This window comes from Lactuca virosa, chromosome 7 (genome assembly GCF_052849685.1).
Source record: "Lactuca virosa cultivar CGN04683 chromosome 7, Lactuca_virosa_CGN04683_v6, whole genome shotgun sequence".
Classification (NCBI taxonomy): Eukaryota; Viridiplantae; Streptophyta; class Magnoliopsida; order Asterales; family Asteraceae; genus Lactuca; species Lactuca virosa.
In genome coordinates, this window is record NC_136432.1 from 28557501 (window position 1) to 28584376 (window position 26876).

The 26876-nt window shown below is 35.5% G+C and overlaps 1 protein-coding gene across 1 annotated transcript; it reads left to right on the forward strand.

The window, feature by feature from the left end:
• The first annotated feature begins 1262 nt into the window (after positions 1 to 1262).
• Positions 1263 to 4123, forward strand: LOC145124716 (plant UBX domain-containing protein 4-like). The gene is made up of 4 exons (XM_079060164.1): positions 1263 to 1495; positions 2983 to 3274; positions 3360 to 3455; positions 3528 to 4123. Exons 1-4 carry the CDS (start codon positions 1347 to 1349, stop codon positions 3921 to 3923), a joined length of 933 nt encoding a protein of 310 aa, XP_078916290.1. The 5' UTR covers positions 1263 to 1346; the 3' UTR covers positions 3924 to 4123.
• Positions 4124 to 26876: the final 22753 nt, after the last annotated feature.

The window sequence follows — 26876 nt, forward strand, 5'->3', positions numbered from 1 at the left end:
TTTCAGATCTTCGTATATGTTCATTTGATTTTCAAGAATACATACCCAAATCTTATGTGTGTGTGTTATTGTGTTTATTATTTAAAAATCGAATATGAAAATCTGAACACGAACACAGAAAAAGATGAACACGAACACACACTCAAAAAAAGATAAACATGAACACACACTCAGAAATCTTCGATTTCCTTTCTGGAAATTAAGTTTGCTCTTCAAAAATCGAACATAAAATCGTTTTTGGGGTTTTATTCTTCAAAAAACTAAAGCTTTGATCAAGAAATCGATTCAAATTTGCTTATAAATCCATTATTAAGAAAAAAATGTTTATTCCAAAATACATTTATCGAAAATCAGAGTAATATAAGAAACGTAGAATCCTCAATACTGTTGATGAGTGTATACAGTCATGCCTTCGCCTTCCCACGATCAACGATAGAACTTGAAAACATAAACAACTGGGTAAACACAAAGTTTAGTGAATTTTCCCTAAAATACTCGATACAACAAACGTATTATCATGCATAACGGGCCCACACTCATCAGATTGGAATACATTGGTCTAATCAGTCATCGGACTGGAATGCCAACATGCAACATGTCCAATCAGTCATCGGACTGGAATACCCAGGGTTTGTTGGCATGCCGCCTTAACCCAACTGCTCTTCTCGAGCCTCCGTGCCTACAGCTTACAGCCGGCCCGCACCAAGTATCTTGGCATACAACATATAGCAGGACCACCTCAACCTATCCCACCACCATATGGCTATCTCACGTAAGATATCGCGAGAAAAACCTAAATAAATCATTCATAAGTACTAAATGAGTACAAAAACAAAAATGACTTATTTTGTAACAAAAAAAAATATTAAGGACTAAATGTGTACAAAAATATTAAGGACTAAATGTGTACAAAGTGAGAAATATATTACCCTATTAAGTCATTTTTATCGGCTAACCTGGAGTAGCCGGTAATAAGGACTAAATGTGTACAGTTTAACAAGTTGAAGGGGTAAATGTGGACGAAAAAAAACCATTGACCAAATGTGTACAAATCAAATAATATATTACCTTTTAAGTCATTATCTTCTTAACAAACCACAAATACCAATTTGTCTTTAAGTTTTATAATACAAAAAAATATATCACATGACAGCTGTGAAACAAACGTATTTTAACTCATCTTTAAAAACTTAAAACGTGAAATCGTTTCAACTTTCAATTATCCCCACAGTATTTTTATTTTGTCACCTACAATAAAGTTCGTTACTTTTCAATATAAAATTCCAATTTCCAAACCCCCTCTCTGATCGAGCTACCACCGAATCCAGAGGAACCATCAAGAAACGATGACCTCGCGCGATAAGAAGCCGGCTAAACCCTCAACCAGTCGACCCGGTGGTATTCGGACCCTCTCCGATTTGAATCGCCCCACCGCTAATGATTCTGACAGCGACTCCGATGGCCCTCAGGAGTACTATACCGGTGGCGAAAAGAGGTTTTTCTCAATTTCTCTATTACTCATAAACCCTAGTTTTTTTCTTTTTCATTATTTGCTGTTACTGTATAAGCCTATCAGAAAGTTGGAATTGGGTTTTTTTTCAACATAATTTATTGTTAATCTCATGTTTTCTTACCTAGAAATTGTGGAAGTTATAGAAAGATTGTACCTTTTTTGGGGTCTTTTTAGAATAAACGAATATAGGTCAAATTGTAATTGTGGAGACTTTCTTTATATGAATTATAGTCTAGTTTAAAGAATTCTGTTAAGATTTAAGTATGCAAATCGATATAAGGGGAAGGGGATTCTTGAACCGAAGAGCTTGAAACTTGAATGGTGGTGGCCCTTTTTTTGAAACTAAAGCAGATCCTGTATATGGGATGATTATGTTTTGAAAATGAAGTCCGATTGACAAATGAAAAGAGTACTTGTTTGAATTAAACATGTGGGTACACTTTAGGGGTATCCGGATTTGCATTTTGAAAGTGATTGTTTGTACTCGAAGTCTGTTAGACTTACATAATCAATTAAGTTAGGGATAAATACCTGCATCTCAATATCTGATAATTTTCATCCTAAATAATAGAAAAATCATAATCATAATAGCTTGGATGAAACCCAAAACTGATTGCTATGACTTCAAGTCACAATAATCAGTTTGAACTTTGAACACACATCCAAACACCATCTAACCATGACTTAATTATGGAGTGCCTTAGGTTTTGGATTATCCTTTTAATGATCTACGTGCACTTGAGTTATGATGGAGCTTTCTTTGTTTGAATAGAACATGAATAGTTTGTTGGAATCATGTGTGAAATGTTATAACTTTTGTTGTTATTCGTATATGCTTCAAGAGATTGTCGTCATAAAAGTTAGTTTCTTTCTTGGAATTATGATAATTAGGAAAAAAAACATCAATTTTGACATAAACTGATACACACTTGCACAGGTTAGGGATATAATCATTTGATCATATAAGTATCATGGTAATACATGTTGTGATGTCATAAGGGTTGTTTTTTTTTTACTTAATGGGTTATGAGCTTAATAGGTTAAGCACTTAATCTGGACAGCTATACATGGTTTTTTCTTTTTTTACTTAATCAGGACAGAATGACATAATGGGTTAAGCCAAAAAAACCTGGCTTAATGTATTCCGACACTAGCCCTATACCTATCTGCCCTTTCCTCCCAACTCCTCTCACATTAAAATTGATGACTATTATGAAAGTTGTTTGTTGGAATGCAAGGGTAAAACGGTCATTTAGTTTCATTATGACATTTTATTCAGTGTAGAAAGAAACAGACTTTATGCTTACAAAGTTTTTATCCAGGCATACATCTCTTTTTTCAGTCTAGAAAGAAACAGCCACTATGGGGGACTTTCAATCCATTTTACATGTTCCATTTTTAGCCAATTCTTTTTTCTATTTCACCAATTTGACATGTTAAAGATTGTGAGATTAATGTTGTTTTTACAGTGGTATGCTTGTCCAAGATCCTAATAAGAGAAATGATGTGGATGAAATATTCAACCAAGCAAGACAATTAGGTGGTGTTGAAGGGCCCATGGAAAATCTTCGCCCCTCAAGTTCAAGAAGTTTTACGGGCACCGGGCGGTTACTGACCGGTGAGCCTGTCCCAGCTGCCCAAGCTGCCCCTGAGCAACCGCAAAATGTTGTACACAACATTGTCTTTTGGAGAAACGGTTTTACTGTAAATGATGGACCTTTGAGAAGGTTGGATGACCCTGAAAATGCACCTTTCCTTGAAGTAAGTAACAATTTTCCATTTTCACTGTCATCTGTCAACTGTCTATTGTCAACTGTCTACTGTCTGATGTTAATTGTTTGTACAGAGCATCAGGAAATCCGAGTGTCCAAGAGAGCTTGAGCCTGCAGATAGAAGATCCTCGGTTCATGTCAATTTGATAAGAAGGGATGAGAATCGTCCTGTGAGTATCTTCATTATTGATTACTTGTTTCTCAAAAAGTCCATTATTATTATTTTTTTTTATATGTTGTAGGAACCAGTGGTGGCAACCCAAGTTGCATTTCAAGGAGTAGGAAGAACCCTAGGCGGCAGTAACAACAACAACAACACAGATGAAACAAACACTTCCAATACTGCCGCCAACACGCCGCCAGTCACCTCCTCCCCATCTGGCGGCCTAGTTCTGGACACCACCCTACCATCAACCTCAATCCAGCTCCGGTTAGCTGATGGGACCCGCATGATTGCCCACTTTAACCACCATCATACTGTTGCAGATATTCGAGCCTTCATCAATGCATCTAGGCCAGATGGTTCAAGGACTTATCAGCTTCAGACAGTCGGGTTCCCACCTAAGCAACTCACTGATCCCACTCAGACCATTGACCAGGCTGGCCTTGCTAACTCGGTTGTCATCCAGAAAATCTAAAGACTGGAAAGAGGGTAATATGGTCATTTAAAGTAAGGGGTTTTTGACTTTTCGTATTGGGAATCGGATACTTCTGAAGTTATTAGAACACTCTTTGTCAAGAAAAGCATAATGCATGTATAAATTTGAGATTATAACTTTAAAACTTTGTGGATAACTTATGTTGGTTGTTTATTTATGCACCCTGATTCGACTTTGTACTTTTGGATTTTCTTGAAAAGTTTTAAAGATGAGGACTTGATTAGTATAGGTTAGCTTTCTAATTTTGTAAATAGGTATACTTTAACACCCTAGGTTTTATAGAATTTCACTAACCAAAGCTCCTATAGTAGGGGTCAGTTATGTAAATATGTTGGTTCCTATGCATGGCATTAGGGTTTTCAAGATTTTATAATGCGTATGGAATTGTATTATCTAAAAGAGATGGATAGTGTGTCAAGATTCAAGCTTTAAATACAATTGTTACATCCGGAAAAGTACATGTATATGCAAAGTTTGTCATGATTTGAGTTTTTGATATAGTTTTCACGTATATTTTAAAGCTCGATGAACAATGTTGGATTGTATCGTTTGAGAGGAAGTATCTACATTTAAAGTTCGATGAACAGTGTTGGATTGTAGAAAACTTTTTCATCTTTTCGTTTGGAACTCTGTAGATCGCTAGACACGGAACATACATAATAAACATATGTAAAACTTTAAGGTCTCAATCCCACACGCCTCGAATACATAATGTATGTTTGGAAAGTATTACTTGGATGCTAGAAGTTGTAGCTTTTATTTGTGTAAAGTTTTTGACAAAAATAGTTGTAAGCTTGTGAAATATCTAAAATTACATAAAAGCTAAAAGCTCCTAAAAACTACTTGAAGTGACATTCGGATTATAAGTTTTTTGTTATAAAACAAAAAGTTCTAAACTCTTACTCCAAAAAAAAGTATTTTCATTAATTCAAGTTCTTATAAAAAAATTAAAAGTTAAAAGCTTTCAAAAACTTGTTGTCAAACACGTTTATTGTTCGAGGGACTTGTCTCAATCAAACACGAATTGTGCAAGCTTTATGTGCAAATCTTGTGTCCTTACACTTCAACATGCGTTGATGACATCTAGATACGTCATATCTTTGCAAATTTTTTGATATATCCGAGGTTTTAGGATTCCGGTTTTCATGATAGATATCATAAGTCTAAGATTAGGGTTTAAAAGATAGATATGGCATCAAATGAAATGAAATCTCACAAGACTTAGAGATATATATTGTCTGCCAATTGCTATTAGCTTTGGCCATATATTGCGTAGTTTTAGCGAGACATCGACCACAAAAAGATAAGCATCTCACTTGTGGCAAACTTCTATCAAAGTAAGTCCATCCGTAGTGGGATGATTTAAGACAACTTCCATTGTAAAATTTGTTGTCGGCCAAAACAAGCTATTGGAATATATTATCTTAAAAGTATGTTTTAGGGTCACTTTTGCTTGCATAAGCAAGAACTAAAAAGACATAAACAGAAACATTTTTGTATTTGTTAGTTATTAACATATACATCAAAGATGGTAAAACAGATTATTGGGTAGGTGGATAAAAGCGTTAAATTTGTACAAGATTTCCATTTAAAACTCACACAAAATAGCTTAGTAGTTAAAGTCTTTCAGTTTTATTTACGTTGATTCTTTTGTGGTTAGTCTTTGTTCTTGAAAGACTTTAGATCTATCTTTAACAAAGACTAACCACAAACTAAAGTGGGTAATCTTTTATCAAAAGCCGTCAAATCCTTGACGAATTTTTAATTGTTAATGAAATTGTTGATTGCTGCAAGAAACAAATGTAAAAGTTGATGTGTTCAAGGTTGATTTTGAAAAGGCGTAAGACACTATGAGCTGAGATTTCTTGTAACATTTTATGATTTTCACTGTTGAGCTAGATAGTATGATTATATTCCATATGTTGCTGCAATTGGATTCATCATATATGTCATGCTATGCATAAAGGCCATATATGTTGTATGCCTGGAGCATGACGAAAAGATACCAGTATAATCTGAGAATAAGTCATAGGATGACTGATAAGAACATTCTAAAATACTTACGAAGAACTAAAGAAATATTCCTGATCCGCGGAGTATTTTAAAGAAAGATATGTGTAAACTGTTACACATATATTAACTTCCAAATAGATTGAGATGATCATTAATCACAATCAGACGTGTATTCATTATAAATGAATAAAAGATTGCATGGAAAGAAGTTCCAAGTAGATTTTAATTACAGTTACACTATAGAGTCATAATACATTGTTGTTTAGGAAACCACAAATGAAGATGCTTAAATGATTAGTTTATTTATTATTATGAGTAATCCCATTACGCTAATACTGATATCTAAGTCATATTTAAACATTCTCAAGAGTTTTCTCTATATATGTGTTATATATGAAACGGAAAATGTTAGCATTCGCAAAGTTTTTACAAATCAAATTTGACGAATCTACTTAACTAAGTTCCTTCATTAGCTAAAGCATGAGGGTCACGCTTGAACTATATGAACTAGTTGTTATAAGTGATTAGATTTGATTGAAATGCAATATTTGGATATTGGAACAATATAAACAGCATATATTGTAATATCTTGATATATTGGATATGATATTTTCATTAAATACTTGTGTTCTATATTAACATGTTTAATCATTGAATAACATACTTATTCTAAATGTCCATAGTCGTTCATAATTGTCGGAGCATCTACGAAATAAGACTAATATAATTAGATTGGTTGATTTTCATGGAGATGAAAATAGCAAAGGGTTGCAAGTTCATAGTTACTTGATTGGAGAATAAGTATTGGACAAGACCCACGTCAAGATCACTTCATGGACCGTAGTCATGAGTTATGTTTGATAAAGGTAGTATCTTTGTATTCTTCGACCTGAAATACATATATGGGACTTAAGTGTAGGAATTGTTGTATGATATGGTTTAACGTTGTTTCTGTTAAAAGGCAGTTATAAGGACTACTGTTGGATATAGCATGAACTGCATGAGAGGTGTATGTAGTCAATATGAGATTTGTTCCTCTTTTTCGTTGTGAATTAGACATCTAAGGCCTTACTAGAAGTTGAACAACGTATGATATTGATTATGATCCATATCTCATGTTTAACATGATTTCTGAGACAAAGGGATAACCGATACAACACCTTATAACCAACTGAGGCTTGGAGCTCTTGAAAATCGGTAATTACTAGATGGAAACTCTTCGTGTGTTTTTGGGGGCATTGGTCTGGTGCTAAACATCAACCAATGTCTATGTCAATCTGCAATGAATCGTGTGCAAGTGGGAGATTGTTGGATCTATATGCTTAAGAATCTTTTCAGAATGATGTTTGCTAATAACATATGATTCTATAAGGTCACACCTTTCGCAAGTTGTCACTTCTTGAATATTTGTTAGTAATTTGTTTATTAATAAATAAATTCAACTCTTATATTTCATTAGGGAAATTTATATTTTATGAAAATAATGTGTCTAAAGGTTATAACTAGTTATTATATCATATTGTATAATGTATTATGTCATGTACAAGCTTTTGGGATACTGAATATAACTAGAAATAGACATTAACATGCTCATAAGTTATACAAAGTATAGTGTTAAACATTCCTTGGCCCCTCTATGACTAACTTCGGCTGAACCCATCCTCTAGGGATGGGTTGTTACTTGTTTTGCCTCATACTCCATGCACTATTCCTTTAGTTGTCAATCACTTCTCATTTAATGAAATTGTGGGCATTAGATTCCCTTTGTGAGTATATAACGGATGCATGGGGCTTGCATTTGAGGTTAGACTTTATCTTTTTTCTCCATAAAGTCATGGGCTTCTTCTTCTTCTTCTGCTTCTCTTGCTCTCTTTTGAAGTCTAGTTGCAAGTAAGTGGTGCTTGGAAATGCTTCTTTTTTAGTACTTAATTGCTCTCTTTTTAGTACTTAAAGGATAAGAAGTACTTTATACAAGATGAGAACTAGCATTCTTGGTGACATTGTGTAGTTGGTGGATACATTATAGAGAGGTTCTATTTTGAGCTTTTGCCATCTTCATCAACTCCCCAATTGCTAAGTGGGATCAAAGTCTTCAAAGGTTGTCTTCTAAACATCCTATGTGTTGTTTTTAATATTTCTATATCATGTAATTGGATGCTTGGTGGTTTTGTTAAAAATGGTCTTAAAATAATAGTTATTTTAAATCGCTTCCGTTTGCCTCTTAAATATGTTTTATAAAAAAAGATTGTTTTTAGCTTCTCAAACCCATCAACACTATGTTTTCCAAATAGGAGATAAACAAAAAACTTAGTAAACTAAAACCAACTTATTTACCAATCTTGATCTTTGAACAAAGTTAACGATGAATTTGACAATATTTAAATGCGAAAATTGGGTCTTTAAATTGATCATAATAGAAAAATATGCTATTTTGCTTTAACTTTCTTATAACGAGGTATTTTAGACATATAATCAACAAGTGAACAATTTCCAACTATAGGAAAAATCATACGTTATATTTATATTTATACTTTTTGAGTGGACAATGTAGTTCTAACAGAAAATTCATGATCTAATGTAACACCCAGTTCCAGGTAAGCATTGCTTTCGAGCAATTAGTTAAATTTTAAGGATTTAAGCCTTGGTCACGACATGACCGTGCCCGAGGAAACACACATCCCATTTAATTGTACGACGTGACCACATATGTGTCACGACGTGATGCCCTTGCATGCCAAAACCCTAATTTTGGGGATTTTCCCCCTATTTAAAGAAAGTGAGGGCTAGGGTTTGCTCACCCTCAGCCTCTATCACCTCCCTTCACCCTCCAAAAACCCTAATATTCCATTATTGATATTTGAGCTCCATTTTTGGTGATTTCAAGTCTTGAAGAAGAAGAGAATGCACTTGGTGCATCATTTCAGCTTGCTAGCTTCTCCCTCATCATCTTAAGTTGCATTAGGACTCTTGTAAGTCCTCAATTTCTCGCCTTTTTTTATTTCATGCTTATTATATCTAGTGTTTGGTTCACTTTTCTCATCATTTGTGGAGGTTTGAGTGTTGGGTCTCATAAAGTTGGCAACTTTATGAGTTCTTAAGACTCCTTTGATGCCCTTTGTCCCAGATCTGGTATATTAGCGAGTTTTGGGTTTCATGCATGGGATTTGATCTCATTTTCCTTTCATTTTGACTTAGCTTGTGTTTGGGACATGCATTTGACATGCGTGTCTAAAAAGCTACAATTTTTATGGTATTCTAAGATGGAGAAATCCTTCTTGAAGGTTTGGTTGCATGGCTTAAAGGATTAAGAGCTTAAGGCATTAGTTGGTCCAGAGCATTCCTCACAACATGACACTTTGCTCGTCACGATGTGACGAGGGTCTGATCCATGATTATTTTTTTCTTCATACGCCACAACGTGACCAATGGGTGGTCACGATGTGGCGACCGCCTGAATGACCTTGAGTGTTGACTTTGACTTGACCGTTGACTTTTTGACCAAGTTTGACTTTAGGTCAAACTTAGGGTTTTGGGATGTAGTTTGAGGTTTGGTCCCTTTTTGTTGTACAGGTGGCGTATAGAGCTGGTTATCAGATATGTGATCAGTACTGTTATCTTCAAGACTATAAGGTGAGTTTTCTCACTATACTTTGTACTGCAGTATATGTCCTTGTGTGTCGAATATTGGCATATTGTAGTGATATGTTAGATTTGGTAGATTTGTATGATCACATGTACTTATGGTTATTGATTATCTGTTTGCATATGTCAAAATAGTGTGGTTGGGTTGAGGCGGTACAACTTTGTGCTATAGGCCAACAAACCCACGGAAATCCAACCATGTGTTGTGGGCCCATGGGCAATCCATTCTAAGGACTGTGGGCCCAGGGGCAATCCATTCTAGAGATTGTGCCCCTAAAGGCAATCCAGTTTTATATTGTGGGACCGGTATGCATGGACTGTATATATATATATATATATATATATATATATATATATATATATATATATATATATATATTGTTATGTGGGGTATTTTGGAGGAACTCACTGAGCTTTGGCTTACACTTGTTGATTTTAATGTTTTTAGGTACATCAAATAATCGTGGCAAGGCAAAGGCGTGATCATACATATCCTCCTGCTGATTTTGTGTTGAGAGATTATTTCGATACACTGATTTCTATGGTTTTGGTTTGGAAAAAATGGTTGACAGTTGTAAGGTTTTATGAAAATGTTATATAAAAATGAAAAACTTTGGTCATGGTTTTTGGGATGTCACAAGTTGGTGTCAGAGCCCTGGTTTGATAGAATTAGATGAACACTTGTGTGACTCCAGACTCAAACTATGGAACTGCAAAATATATTTCATAAGTAAATTCAAAATAATCAAAGGAGAGGATGCGATATATCCAATCAGCCGAAGCCAAGGAAAGTTATTCCCCAAGATACCCACACTTGTTTTTATGTGTATTGATGATATGTTAAAAATGCATGCTAGTTTCAGGAATGGCATGATATAATTGTATGATTTATGATGTCTGATATCGTAGGGAAATTTCTTGATATGCTATATGGAATTGACATTATTACCTTAGTTGCTTAGTGTGTGCATCATGGTTATACATAACTAAGATTTTATAGCTTGATATTGTTTGATATTGCTCCTTGTCTGGTTGTGGGCTTAGAGTATAATCAATTATTCGATTGTCTGTCAAATCCAGTGTTATGTATGATTAGCATACACAAAGCGGCTGCAGAGTTAATGGAAGCTTCATGAGTAGGTATGGTTACTAGAAAGTTAGCGTAAGGAATGATTAACTACTCTTGAGAGGGTGAGTATAGGAGGTATGTGTATCCTAGTTGCTTGGGCCTTGTGGCCGGAAAGTACATGCCGATCTTTCAAGACAAATATAGGTAGGTGTGGAAGGTAGTATGGGTACGTACTACTAGATGGACATGACTCGTATGCGTGTCGAGGAAGTCACGATTTCCAAGGATTGAGTGATCGAGTGGTGATGTGTTAGAATATAATGTGATTTTATGATGTGTTCCGGTTTATTTCAGTATGGCGGTCATGAGAGGTTCAGGATCAGGAGCTGATGGCCCGGAGAGGCCAAGATTGACTGATGATGAGATTCGCAAGATGATCACCACCCATGTGACTATGGCAGTGAGGGAGGAGATCCCGAAGATGTTTGGGTCTATTAAGACTGCCATGATTGAACTGTTCGACGAGCGTTATGTAGCCGTCTCTGAGGCAGCTGCTGCCATAACCACTACAGCCGTAGCTTCTGCAGGATTTTAGGGGAGATGGATGATGCAGTATCGGGACTTCAACAACACGAAGTCCCCAGAGTTCAACGGGGTCAAGGACTCGATCGTCATGATGAGGTGGATATTTGATGTGGCGGGTTATTTCTTCACATGCTCGTGTCCAGAGGACCAGAAGGTCAAGTTTGCCTTGAACCTTCTTCGTTTGGGGGCAAAGGATTGGTGGAAGCTGGTAACTGATGCTTATTATCCTACAAAGAAGGCCGCAATGAATTAGGAGCAGTTCATGGAGATGTTTCGTGCTGAGTATGTTCCATTGGTGGAGAGGGAGAGGTTAGCCCAGGAGTACCTGTCGCTGAAGCATACGACATAGTCGGTGACAAAGATCACGAAGATGTTTATTGAGAGAGCCCTTTTCTGCCCCGAGTATGCTGCTTCGAAGCAGGTTCAGATGTTTCGTTACTTAAGCATGCTCAAGATGGAGATTCGTGAGTTTGTGTCAATACTACAACATCACTCCCTTTCTGAGCTGCAGTCATTCACTCGGAGTATAGAGCTTTAGATTGAGACCCATTCGAGAGAGAAGAGGCATAACCCAGTTCATACTCACTAGTAGAGAAGCGGTTCAAGCCCTCCGATTCACAATCCAGAGGTCATAGGGGTCGCACTTATGGAAAGTGCGGGAAGGCGCATGAGGGAGCGTGCCGATCAACGACTGGGTGCAACAAATGTGGCAGAGAGGGTCATTATGCAAAGGATTGCCGCTAGTAGGCTCCTCCGTCGAGCTTCAGGATTTGTTACCACTGTGATCAGGTTGGCCATGTAAAGGCCAACTGTCCATTACTTGCTGTGAGACCAGTGCAGGTACATGATCCGACCACTCTTCGGATCTAAGACGGACGCCAGGGGAGGGCTGAGGCCCCGAAGGCCAGGGGCCATGTATTTCGACTTACAACAGAGAAGGCCAGGGAGGTGCCTGACGTTGTTACTGGTATGTATTCGTTTATTATTCTATCAAGTTAGTTTTTGTATGCTTATGTTTGTATTCCTGATAGGTAGCTTCATAGTGAATTCCTTGTCTGCTCTTGTGATTTTTGACTCGGGTGCGAGTCGGTCTTTTGTATCCCAATATTTTGGTTTGGGTTTTGATATGACCCTTGGGGAGTTGGAGCGTCCATTGCGAGTTTCCATCGCCAATGAACACAAGGTTTCTACTTCGAGTGTGTTTCCTGATTGTACTTTGGAGATTTTCGCGGTGACCTACCCGTTTGACATGATTCCCATCCCTATAGGGGATGTGTGCATGATTGTGGGAATGGACTAGTTGAACAGGTTTGGAGTTGTGATCGATTACGAGAGGCAGCTGGTGGTGGTTCGAACCCCAAGTAGGGGAGAACTAACCATTTATGGCGAGGTTACCAATACTGGTTCGACTTATTATTCGGTTGCTAGGGCTAGGCAGTATCTCCAACATGGGTGTTAGGGTTATCTCACATATGTGGTTGGCACTCAAGTTGAAGGGGAGGTTACGGTTACATATGTGCCAGTGGTTAAGGAGTTTCCAAATATTTTCCCAGAGGAATTACCCAGTGTGCCTCCTGTGAGACAGGTGGAGTTTAGGATCGATCTGATCCCCGGTGCGGCCCCAATTGTTAAGGCTTCGTATCACCTTGGACCGCCAGAGATGCAGTAGTTGTCCTCCCAGCTCCAGGAGCTGTTGAACAAGCAGTTTATCAGACCGAGCAGTTCACCCAGGGGAGCACCGATTCTATTTGTGAAGAATAAGGATGGGTCTCATCATATGTGCATAGATTATCGAGAGTTAAAAAAGTTGACGATGAAGAATTGCTACCTACTTCCTAGGATTGATGATATTTTCGATCAATTGCAGGGTGCATCTTGGTTCTCCAAGATTGATCTGAGGCCGGGTTACCATCAGACGAGGGTCAAAGAGGAGGATGTGGAGAAGACAACATTCCGGACTTGTCATGGACATTATGAGTTCGTGGTAATGCCATTTGGGCTCACCAATGCACCTGGAACATTTATGGATTTGATGAATCAGGTATGTAGACCGGTCGTTTATTTTTTTCATTGATGATATTCTTTTCTACTCTGAGACCAGGGAGCAGCATAAGGAGTATCTTCGAGATTTACTTGGAGTACTGAGGCAGGAGAGTCTATATGCCAAGTTCTCCAAGTGTGAATCGTGGTTACGAGAAGTTCAATTCTTGGGATATCCCGTCAATCAGAACGGGATTTTGGTCAACCCGGCCAAGATTGAGGCAGTTATGCAGTGGGAGGTACCAAAGTCCCCATTTGAGATCAGGATTTTTTTGGGGTTAGCAGGTTAATATCAGAGGTTCATTCAAGATTTTTCCAATATTGATGTTCCTCTGACTCACTTGAAAAAGAAGAGTGTGGATTTCCGCTGGGGGCTAGGGTAGCAGACCGCATTTGAGACTCTGAGGCAGAAGTTATGTGAGGCACTGATATTGACCCTTCTAGAGGGTGTTGAGGATTGTATGGTATTTTGTGATACTTCAATCACTGGTTTCAGGGCGGTACTCATGCAGCGGGGTAGGGTCATTATGTATGCATCTATGCAACTAATGCCTCATGAGGTTAGGTATCTGGCACACGACTTGGAGTTGGGGGTTGTTGTGTTTGCCCTCAAGATTTGGCGACACTATTATTTGATTAGGTGTCTAAGCCCATAACTATAATTGATATGTACTTGACCCGAGAGTAGCATGGTCCATTCGGGTTGCATATCACCAGGACAATTTGTGGATGGATATTTGAGTAAGAGATTATTTATGATTTATTAATATATTATAAGTTCTAATATATTAATATGAAATCATATTATTTAATTAGTATTGATTAAGAATTAATTTGGAATTAATTTAGTGATCAAAAGAGACTAATTAAATTAACGGGGACTGATTATGTAAATCAATGATGTTGAAAAATGTTTTTATATGTGATCATCACTGAAATAAGACGAATTGGTTTTATATTATCTAACAAATATTATCAGTTATTTCAGGTTGCGTGGATTCGTGCTTAATTATGAAATAGAAAAATATGCAAAAGACGAAATACGCAAAGACGGAAAAATAGACGCAATATTTGATCGTTTGAAGACAAAACAAATCAAGACTAAAATTGTCAAGAATTTAAAAACCTCAAGGGTCAAAAATGGAAATTCAATTCACAATTGGATATATATATATATATATATATATATATATATATATATATATATATATATATATATATATATATATATATTATATAAATATATATGTATATATATTATATTGTATATATATATGTATGTATATTGTATATATTGTGTATATATATATATATATATATATATATATATATATATATATATATATATATATATATATTGGAAAGAAATCTTCACAAAAGCAAAAGTACCAAACATCATGTGTGCTTCCAACCTTTACAATCAATCACTTCATTACTTTTCCTTAAACAAACAAGAGTTGCTTGATTCCTTTGCATATATATAGATGCATGTTTACATGAGTTTTTGTGTGTGTTTTGTGTTTCCTTGTAATATATCTCCTATTACTCTCTCATCTCCAGAAGAATAAACACATAGCCAACCTCAAAATACTCTCCAAACACCCTCCAAATACCCTCCTTAAACCTCCTCCAAAAACCCTTTCAAATCACCACAACCATCACCACCTTGCTGTTTTTCGACATCAGAATTTGCAAGTTAAGAAAAAATTCACCGAGCACAACTCAACAAGATAATACGGGAGAGATTTGCACCGCAAATTATTCAGGACCTTACCTACATCCAGGAATTTTCCTCGATTTTTTTGACCACTGCAAACCCCAGAGAGACGCGAGAGAGAATTGGCTATCCAGAGAGATTTAGTACGAAAATCTATATTTGTAACCACCCAAAGCTCTTTCAACATCACCCTCTTTGTTACCTTATACCACCAAAACTACAACCTTATTACACCTTCTACCACCCTCCAAATACCCACTTCAACCTCATCAAATCACCTTAAAAAACCCCATACCCACATACGAAAAACATTACCCGTGTATTTTGTATCGTTTTGTAAACAATTCATTGTTACATAAAAAAAACTTATTGTTACTTACCGGATTGAACTTTGAACAAATAGAGACACAGTCTATTAAGATCCAGTCCAATTCTAAACCAGTTCAGTCAATTTATTGACGAACCGACTTTATATATATATTTATATATTTATATATTTTATTACAGCTTTACGTCATTTAAATACTGTCATTTATTTCATTTATAGCTTTCAGTCATTTATAGCTTTCCAGTTTATATTTATTCCGCACTTCTTATTTTTTTTTCCGCATCTTATCTCCTTAAATATATATATCTGTCACCCAGTAACTGGTATCCGAGCCTTTATTCGTGGTAATCAGATCGTATATTTTCAACAATTGGTATCAGAGCTTGTGTGATTTACCTTGAAATTTTTGTCGAAAACTTTTGGTTAGCGTTTATAAACCTTCCATAAGCTTTTCTTTAAAAATTTCATTTTAATATCACTTGTTCAAAATCTTTAAAAAAAAATTTATTAAAAAATTAAAAAAAATTTTAAAAAAAAAAAAATCTTAAACAAAAAAATTCAGAGCTTGTATGATTTACCTTGAAATTTTTGTCAAAAACTTTTGGTTAGCGTTTATAAACCTTCCATAAGCTTTTCTTTAAAAATTTCATTTTAATATCACTTGTTCAAAATCCTTAAAAAAAATTAAAAAAAATTTAAAAAAAAAAAAATCTTAAACAAAAAAAATTCAGAGCTTGTGTGATTTACCTTGAAATTTTTGTCGAAAACTTTTGGTTAGCGTTTATAAACCTTCCATAAGCTTTTCTTTAAAAATTTCATTTTAATATCACTTGTTCAAAATCCTTAAAAAAAAAAATTAAAAAATTAAAAAAAAAAAAAAAAATTCTTAAACAAAAAAATTCAGAGCTTGTGTGATTTACTTTGAAATTTTTGTCGAAAACTTTTGGTTAGCGTTTATAAACCTTCCATAAGTTTTTCTTTAAAAATTTCATTTTAATATCACTTGTTCAAAAATCCTTTCAAAACAAAAAAATGTCTTCTGCTAATTACTCCAACATGAACTCTGTTTCTATTGCTAACAGCTTGGGATCTGGTTCACGGGCACCCATACTTATTCCTGAAGAGTATAATTCGTGGGTTGGCCGTATGAATCTTCATCTTAACACCATAAGTGAAGATGTCTGGAATTGTGTAGAAGGAACATATGTTACTCCAGAAAATATGGCTACTCTTGCTACAAATCAAGCCACTCTTGCTGAAACCGAAAAAAGGCTTCAACTCCAAGCCAAAAAGGAACTTGTGTCTGGAATTCCCCACAGTATTGTAAGTCAAATGGATGACATAATACTGTTGACTGCAAATCAAATCTGGGAAAATTTAAAAAATCGTTTTTGTGGAAATCAAAGAATTATTGGAAACAAAAGAACATCTGTTTTAAATGAATTCGATAATTTCAAGATGCTTTCATCAGAAACCATCCATGATGCTCATGATAGGTTCAATTTTATCATGGTAAAAATGAACAATTTGGGCATCAAAAAGACACAGCACGAGATAAATCTCAAGTTTCTAAACAATCTTTACGAAAGCTGGAAGATGGTTAAACTCATCATTCAGGGAAATCCAGCCATTCATACTGAAACTTTATACAATTTGTATGGAGAACTTCAATCGTATGAATCCTCGATTGACCCACCAACCACTACAGCTTTTGGAGGACCACTTGCTCTCGTTTCCACATCTTCTCAAAACCAAACATCTTTTAATGAACAAAACTTCAATCATTTTAATCATACATCTTTTCAAAACCAACCCTTTTTGAACAATTCTTTTGATCAATCTGATTTAAATGATGAAGCAGACTACCAACAACTGTGTGCTTTGGTAGCAAACACAAACCTCCAGAGATTTATTCCAAATCACGGTCAATCGAATTTTAAACCAAAATTTCAAAACCGACCATCATTTGGACAAAATAATTCTGGATTTCAACCAAGACCTCAACCTGTTCAAAACAACTCAGGTTTTCAACCAAGACCTTATTTTGGACAAAATTTTCAAAGACCTTCCTTCCAAAACAATTCAAACCAAGGTTTTCAAAACCAGGGATTTCAAAACAATCCCAACTCAAGTCATCATAACAATAACCAAAACAACAGTTTTCAAAACCAAAACAGAGGATTCCAAAATCAAGGTTACACTAATCAAAACAATGGCTTTCAAAACAACCAAAATTTTGGATTCCAACAGAACCCTTCCCAATCTTCCCAACAAATCCAAACTCAAGCTCCTGAAAGACTTCCGATTAAAAGTCAAAAGGATGACAGTGATGAAGAAGTGATCATTTGTCACAACTGCAAAGGAACTAATCACTATGCCAGAGAATGCCGAGCCAAAAACAAAACCAAAGTCAAAGACTCAGCATACTACGCTCAAAAAGTCGATGAATTAAAGAAACAGGAAAATCAAGATAAGCAAATAGCATTGATGGCAATCCATGAACCAAACGTGGAATACTGGCCAACTTCTGAAGACGAAGCTGACAATGAACCAACACAATCAAACTTCTGTTTCGTAGTTGGTGTTGATAGACCTTCAAGAGCTCCAAACGTCATAGAACAGGTATGGTCTATGATCTCTGAACTTGGTCTTTCGAAATCAATTTTTGAGTCCCATATAACCAAGATTGAGAAAAGTCTAGAAGCTGATCTCAAAAAATATCATGACACAATGATCAATTCCAATATCTGCAAATCTGAGTTACAAACCTTGCAACTCAAATTTGGAGAATCAACAAGGATAAAGAACAAATTGGAAAGAGACGTTGAAAGAAAATCAGAAGATTATAATCACGTCTTGGAACAATTAAATCAAACCCTAATTCAGAAAAAGGATTTGGAACAAAAAAATCAGTCAGTCATTTCCTCTGAAACAAAAGATGTTTTAGAAAAGGAAATCCTTCAGTTGAAACAAAACTTTCAAGAATCAACTGAAAAATACAAAACTTTAAATGAAAAACTGACTGATTCTTTAAACCAAACCAATTTTCTTGAATCTGAAAACAAAAGATTGATATGGAATATGAATTCTATCAAAATTGCTAGAAAACTAAGTGATGATGTTTTCACCAAAGCAAACACCTTAGGAACTGGCAAAATTGATACGAATTACAGACCAGGAATTGGAAGAGAATCCTTTGAAAATGAACTAGCTAAACAAGAAAACATGACAATTTGTGAAAACTCTGAATCCACTCTTCCAGATCTTTTCACATCTGCTAATGAGGAAGATTCAGATGACGAAACAGTTATCAACTGTAGCCCAGATGACACTGCTTTCACTGTTTCCAAAAAGTCTATCAAAAGAGTTGTAAAATCTGAAACAAACTCTGCTAGTTCTTCAACAAACCAAATCAAACATACCAATGAAGCAACCATAACCCCACTTAACAAACCAAAGGCTTTTGAAAACAAACCAAAGAAACCTGTTAAACCATACGTCATACCTCAAAAACAGGTTTCCAAACAAAAACCAAAACCTTTTCAAAAACCTTTTGAAAACCGCTTTCAAGAGATCACCTTTAAAAATTCCATGAACTTTCAAAAACGACCAAATCAGAAAGTTTCAAAACATCATCTTCAAAAAGCCTTTCATAACCGCCAATCACATCCCAGATATGAAGAGAACTTTTCAAAAAAAATTTCACATCTAGGATATCATTCACCAAATCACAGATTTTATCAACCAACGAATTTTCAGAAACAAATCACTTTTTGGGAAAATTTGATAAATAAAATCAAACCTCAACCATTCCATCCTTATAAACCAAACTCTTATAACAATATGAAGTCAAATGCTACAAGAAGTTCAGTAAACAAAAAACCCAAAATAAAAACAACTAAGAAACCAGGACCCATTCAGATTTGGGTACCTAAATCTTCTGTTTAAATTGCAGGTATCTAATGCTGGAGAACCCAAGGATGATACATGGTATATTGATAGTGGCTGCTCCAAGCATATGACAGGAAACCGAAACTACCTTCGTGACTTCAAACCCACCCAAACCAATCAAGACGTTACCTTCGGCAACAACATGACGGCAAAAATCAAGGGTTATGGAAACATAACAAATGGTAACTTCACCATAAAGAAAGTTGCCTATGTCGATGACCTGAAACACAACCTCATCAGTGTTTCTCAACTGTGTGATAACAATCTTGAAGTCCTATTCACCAAACAAAGAAGCTTGATCATGGACGCCAAAACCAAAGAAATCATTGTTGATTCTTACCGTACCGGAAATATGTATCCACTTGACATGGATCTTATCTATGGTAAACCCGATATATGTCTGCTATCAAAAGCCCCAGCAGATATCAGTTGGTTATGGCACCGCCGCCTTTCCCATCTAAACTTTGGGTACATCAACAAACTGATCGGCGATGATCTTGTTAGAGGACTGCCACTTCTGAAGCTTGATAATGAAACTCTGTGTGCCGCATGTGAAAAAGGAAAACTTTCCAAATCAACTCACAAAAGCATCTCAGAATCTAGTGTATCCGAACCACTAGAATTGTTGCACATAGACCTTTGTGGCCCTGCCAAAACCCAAACCATACAAGGGAAGAAGTATATTCTTGTTGTCGTTGATGGTTTCTCGCGCTTTACTTGGGTCTTTTTCTTAAGACTAAAATCAGAAGCACCTGAAGAGATGATCAACTTCATCAAACAAATCGAACTGAAGCTCAAACGACCTGTTCGAAGAATCCAAAGTGATAATGGTTTAGAGTTCAAAAACAAGACTCTAGATTCATTTCTCAAAGACAAAGGAATTGAACATAACTTCTCAGCCCCATACACTCCACAACAGAACGGCGTTGTCGAAAGAAGGAACATAACTCTATGTGAAGCTGCAAGATCAATGCTTATCTTCGCTGATCTGCCACAACACTTCTGGGCAGAAGCAATAGCCACAACTTGCTACACTCAAAATCGTTCCTTAATCCATAAACATCTTCATAAAACACCATATGAAGTCATTAACAACCGAAAACCAAACATCAAATTTTTCCATATTTTTGGTTGTCGATGCTTCATAAAGAACAATAAAGACCGCCTCTCAAAATTTGAATCAAGGTCGGACGAAGGAATTTTCCTTGGTTACTCATTTTCTTCAGCTGCTTATCGAGTACTGAACAAACGTACCAGAGTAATTGAAGAAAGTACCGATGTTCATTTCGATGAATTTTATGTCAGGAAATTGGATCGTGAACATTTTGGTTCAAAAATGATCGATAATATTTTTCAAAATCCAATTCAACAAACACCTTCTCCTGACAGAGATATTGAAATCGATCTTGATTTACTTTTTGAACAACCCAAAACCGCTTACAATTCTGAACTTCTAACTACTTCTATTGATTCTACAGGAACGACCACTGAAGGAACTCCACAAACAAACCGAAATGATGCAGATCAATTCAAGGGGGAACCACCTACACATACTTCTTCATTGGAACAAACACCAAATCCTCCTTTAAATACCCCATCCCCAAATATCCAAAACAATCCCGATGCATCATTTATGGGGGAACCTTCAAACCTATTACAAGATGAAACTCCCGGAGAAGAACAATGGGATACTGAAATTCCAATTATTATAGCGGAAGAGAATCGCTTAATAAAATGGACCAGAAACCACCCAACTGACCAAATCATCGGAGATCCAAACTCAGGCATCCAAACTAGAGCCGCAACTTCTAATGATTGTTTATTTGGAGCCTTCTTATCCATGACTGAACCCAAAACCATACATTCTGCTCTCAAAGATCCAGACTGGGTAAAAGCTATGCAAGAAGAGCTAGAAGAATTTGAAAGAAATGACGTATGGAATCTTGTCCCTACCCACCCGATGTTTCTGTTATAGGTTCAAGATGGGTATTCAGAAACAAAACTGACGATCAAGGAATCGTTTGTCAAAACAAGGCACGTCTCGTAGTCAAAGGATATTCACAACAAGAAGGAATCGACTACGATGAAACATATGCTCCAGTTGCCAGAATTGAAGCAATTCGCATCTTTCTTGCATATGCTGCACATAAGAACTTCAAAGTATTCCAAATGGATGTTAAATGTGCATTCCTACATGGAGAGTTAGATCGCGATGTATACATCCAACAACCACCAGGTTTCGAAGATCCCAAATTTCCTGATCACAGCTTCAAATTGCAGAAAGCTGTCTATGGCTTGAAACAAGCACCCCGAGCCTGGTATGCCACATTGACAACCTTTCTCGAAGAATCAGGTTTTAAAAGAGGTTCAATCGATCAAACCCTCTTTCGTAAAATCTATAATAAACATCTTTTAATCGTACAAATATATGTTGATGACATTATTTTCGGTTCTACTGATGAATCTTTGAGTATTAAGTTTGCAGATCTAATGAAGAACAAATTTGAAATGAGCATGATTGGGGAGATGACTACTTTTCTCGGACTTCAAATCAAACAGTCAACTGATGGCATTTTCATCAACCAAGAGAATTATGTCAAAAACCTACTCACTCGCTTTTCAATGGACAAATCCAATACCGCAAAAACCCCAATGGCTTTTGGATACAAAATCGATGCAGACTTAAATGGCAAACCTGTTGATCAGAAAAGATATCGTGGAATGATCGGATCACTCTTATACCTCACTGCCAGCAGACCTGACATCATGTTTTCTACATGTGTCTGTGCCAGATACCAAGCAAATCCTATGGAATCCCATGTAGTTGCTGTGAAATGCATCTTCAAATACCTAAAAGGCACTCCCAAACTTGGCCTTTGGTATCCAGCTAAATCCGATTTTCAGCTGAACGCTTTCACCGACTCAGACTATGGAGGATGCAAGTTAGATAGAAAGAGTACATCTGGTAGCTGTCAATTCCTAGGAGGTAGACTAGTGAGTTGGACTTCAAAGAAACAGACTTGTGTATCCACATCAACAACAGAAGCTGAATACGTCGCTGCCGCCAGCTGTTGTTCGCAAGTCATATGGATGCAAACTCAACTGCGAGACTATGGCTTCAAAATTTCACAAATTCCCATATTTTGTGACTCAACCAGTGCAATTGCCATTTCTCACAATCCCGTTCACCATTCCATGACAAAGCACATCGACATTCGATATCATTTCATCAAAGACAACATTCAAAAGGGTCATATCGAATTGCACTTCATCAACACCGAAGATCAAATTGCCGATGTCTTCACTAAGGCTCTCGATGAAACAAAGTTTCAATACTTCCTAGGCCGTCTAGGAATGTTAAATCCAGATAACATCCATCCTTAAACTTTTACTTTTTGTTTGTACAAAAGTGTGTTTACTTTCATTCAAAAGGAAAATTCAAAAACAATTGAAAATTGCTTTCCTTTCAAAAATACCAAAAACATTCAAATAACCAATATTTCCAAAAACATTCAGAAAAACAAATCTTCAAAAAAAAAAATTTAATAAAAGACTTGCCATAATAAGCTTTTATAGAACCTTGTGATTAATCTTCTCTTGACTTAATTTTCAGATGCTTATGCTCGATGAAGATTTGAAGTCATATTGATTCTCAATTGGAGTGAAGGTTCAAATATCCTACTTTTCATAATGTATATAACTTTATTTCCTTCGATTTTATTTCAGTATTGACGATTTTAAACAATCAAGGGACATAAGGCTAGGAGGTTCAGATGAAAACAAAAACCCATGTGAGAATTTGTGCCTCGTCGATCTAAATCATTGTGGAAATCATTTCTTGTGAGCTTAGGTGTGTCACTATTGCTTATAAGGTATACCCAATTATACCTTGTCACAGTCTCATTTTTGCTTAGATATCAAAATGACCAGGGACGATACATTCATTTCTTACATACTAGACAAACTGTCTTTTATGCCACCTATCCCTACCTAGATAAAAGCCAACCAAAAATGAAGACTTGCGATCCCATGATCCATCAAGCAAACAACGACATATCCTTACAAGAAAACCAAAGGAAAAACAAATATCTATCAACATCCAATCCTCAAAGACAAATCAACAAGAAAACAAATGGATTCAATAAAGATATACCAAACAAAACAAAAAAAATATATTCTATATTTGGTATTTTCAAACAAACTTTCAACCAAATGGTTATTTCAAAACAAAAATCATAAAGTCCCGCGATTTGTTTTAACCATTTTTCACAAAAGAAGATATCTCAATCACTCAAGTCAAATACTCTTAAAAAGGTCTCAAATGTAGCAAATTCTCAATGCTAAAACAAAATATCTTTTTACAATAAATCGATATTGATCAACAAACAGGATACTATCAAAGAAGAAGCTGCAACAACAATAGATTTCCCGGGATACTGTAGCCTTCATCACTGAAGAATCTTAGTTGCAAACTGCACTATGAAAATTGCTAAACCCCTCTACATGTATTTCCCGACGGAGAGAGAGTGAACTTTAATGGCATGAATGAAGAAACCCGCTGAGTAATGCCGAAACTAGTCTTATGTGATTGATTATCTAATAATGCGACTAAGTGACTTTACAGGAAAAGCATAGGTGAACACCTCCGATATGAGTGTGAGTCGTCAGAGAGAGATATCACTCATTTTTAGTGATCATTAACTTGTTCTGCTGCCAGAACAACCAAACACCCAAGTGAAGTGTGAGCTATACCTATGAGCGTTCATTTGAATTGACCTGTTAGACCACTTGTCGTCATTAATAATGCTATAAAATCTAAGGAAATTTCTTTAGATACATATATGACTACCCTTTGATAACCGAACCCGAGACTTTGATTCGGAAACAAATTTCTGAAAATCTTTTACATAAGATATGTTAAACCAAGTCACAAACTTTCAAAACGATTACAATGGTTTTATATATATCTTCTCATTGACAAAACTTTTATCCCAAATCTTCAAGATTAAAACTGTTAATGTGATTATATCTATCCTTATTTCATCAATGATCACATAGGGGGAAATTGTTGAAAAATGTTTTTATATGTGATCATCACTGAAATAAGACGAATTGGTTTTATATTATCTAACAAATATTATCAGTTATTTCAGGTTGCGTGGATTCGTGCTTAATTATGAAATAGAAAAATATGCAAAAGACGAAATACGCAAAGACGGAAAAATAGACGCAATATTTGGTCGTTTGAAGACAAAACAAATCAAGACTAAAATTGTCAAGAATTTAAAAACCTCAAGGGTCAAAAATGGAAATTCAATTCACAATTGGATATATATATATATATATATATATATATATATTATATAAATATATATGTATATATATTATATTGTATATATATATATATATGTATGTATATTGTATATATTATATATATATATATATATATATATATATATATATATATATATATATATATATATATATATATATATATATATATTGGAAAGAAATCTTCACAAAAGCAAAAGTACCAAACATCATGTGTGCTTCCAACCTTTACAATCAATCACTTCATTACTTTTCCTTAAACAAACAAGAGTTGCTTGATTCCTTTGCATATATATAGATGCATGTTTACATGAGTTTTTGTGTGTGTTTTGTGTTTCCTTGTAATATATCTCCTATTACTCTCTCATCTCCAGAAGAATAAACACATAGCCAACCTCAAAATACTCTCCAAACACCCTCCAAATACCCTCCTTAAACCTCCTCCAAAAACCCTTTCAAATCACCACAACCATCACCACCTTGCTGTTTTTCGACATCAGAATTTGCAAGTTAAGAAAAAATTCACCGAGCACAACTCAACAAGATAATACGGGAGAGATTTGCACTGCAAATTATTCAGGACCTTACCTACATCCAGGAATTTTCCTCGATTTTTTTGACCACTGCAAACCCCAGAGAGACGCGAGAGAGAATTGGCTATCCAGAGAGATTTACTACGAAAATCTATATTTGTAACCACCCAAAGCTCTTTCAACATCACCCTCTTTGTTACCTTATACCACCAAAACTACAACCTTATTACACCTTCTACCACCCTCCAAATACCCACTTCAACCTCATCAAATCACCTTAAAAAACCCCATACCCACATACAAAAAACATTACCCGTGTATTTTGTATCGTTTTGTAAACAATTCATTGTTACATAAAAAAAACTTATTGTTACTTACCGGATTGAACTTTGAACAAATAGAGACACAGTCTATTAAGATCCAGTCCAATTCTAAACCAGTTCAGTCAATTTATTGACGAACCGACTTTATATATATATATATATATATATATATATATATATTTATATATTTTATTACAGCTTTACGTCATTTAAATACTATCATTTATTTCATTTATAGCTTTCAGTCATTTAGCGCTTTCCAGTTTATATTTATTCCGCACTTCTTATTTTTTTTCCGCATCTTATCTCCTTAAATATATATATCTGTCACCCAGTAACTGGTATCCGAGCCTTTATTCGTGGTAATCAGATCGTATATTTTCAACAAATGATATATATATGGTTTGGGCTATTGATCCATGATGAGCTAAGTTTATGTAAGTTTCCATGAAGAGTTAGCCCACATGAAATATGGATCATAACCCAAAGTGTATGGATTAGGGTTTACCCATGACTCTTGGATTCCTAATATATATATATATATATATATATATATATATATATATATATATATATATACACACACACACACATAACCCCATGGCTAAAATAGGTTACAAGAAGTGTTCTTGGAGTTCATAGGAGCCGATTTTGAAGCTAGCAACCTCTCACTCAAGTTCTTCTTTGTCCTAGGTGTGTTGTGAACTGTTTGAGGCATCACACTTGGGGTGCTAAGTTCTTAAAGGCCAAAACTACAAGCTACAACAAAGAGGTAATTCTATAACTCATTTCTATGTCGTTAATGTCAATTGTATGCTAGTTGTAGGCTTAATGCTTTGGAAAAAATATTGCATGTATAATTAGAGAAAACATAGATCCAAAGCATTTAGGGTTGTATGTGCATCATAGGATGTTGTAGTATACAAAACCCAATAGTGGTATCAGAGCCAATAGTTGTTTTCTATTATATTTGATGCTTGGTTAATTTTCAAAGCTGAAAAAATTGAATTTCAGGCCTCTGACTGATGAACTCGCCGAGTCCATGAACTGACTTGACGAGTCCACTCAGTAAAAGTGCAACTCGACGAGTCTAGTTCATGTACTCGTCGAGTCCAGTTCATGTACTCGTCGAGTAGGTGCTTCCAGGTTGTAAATTTTCGAGTTTTGGCCAGAATTGGACTAGGATCATTACCACAAACTGTTTTGTAATCATAAAATCGTATTTTATGATTTGGTAATGATGATCCTCATCCAATTAAAAGATAATTGTCAAAATTTCAAGATTTGTATTAGTTTATATGTTAGGCTAATTTCTTGAATATTTTTGATGTGAATTATCTTGACTTATGAGTTTAATTAGATCATGAAAACTATATGATATTTTTTCTTGGTAAATTTGA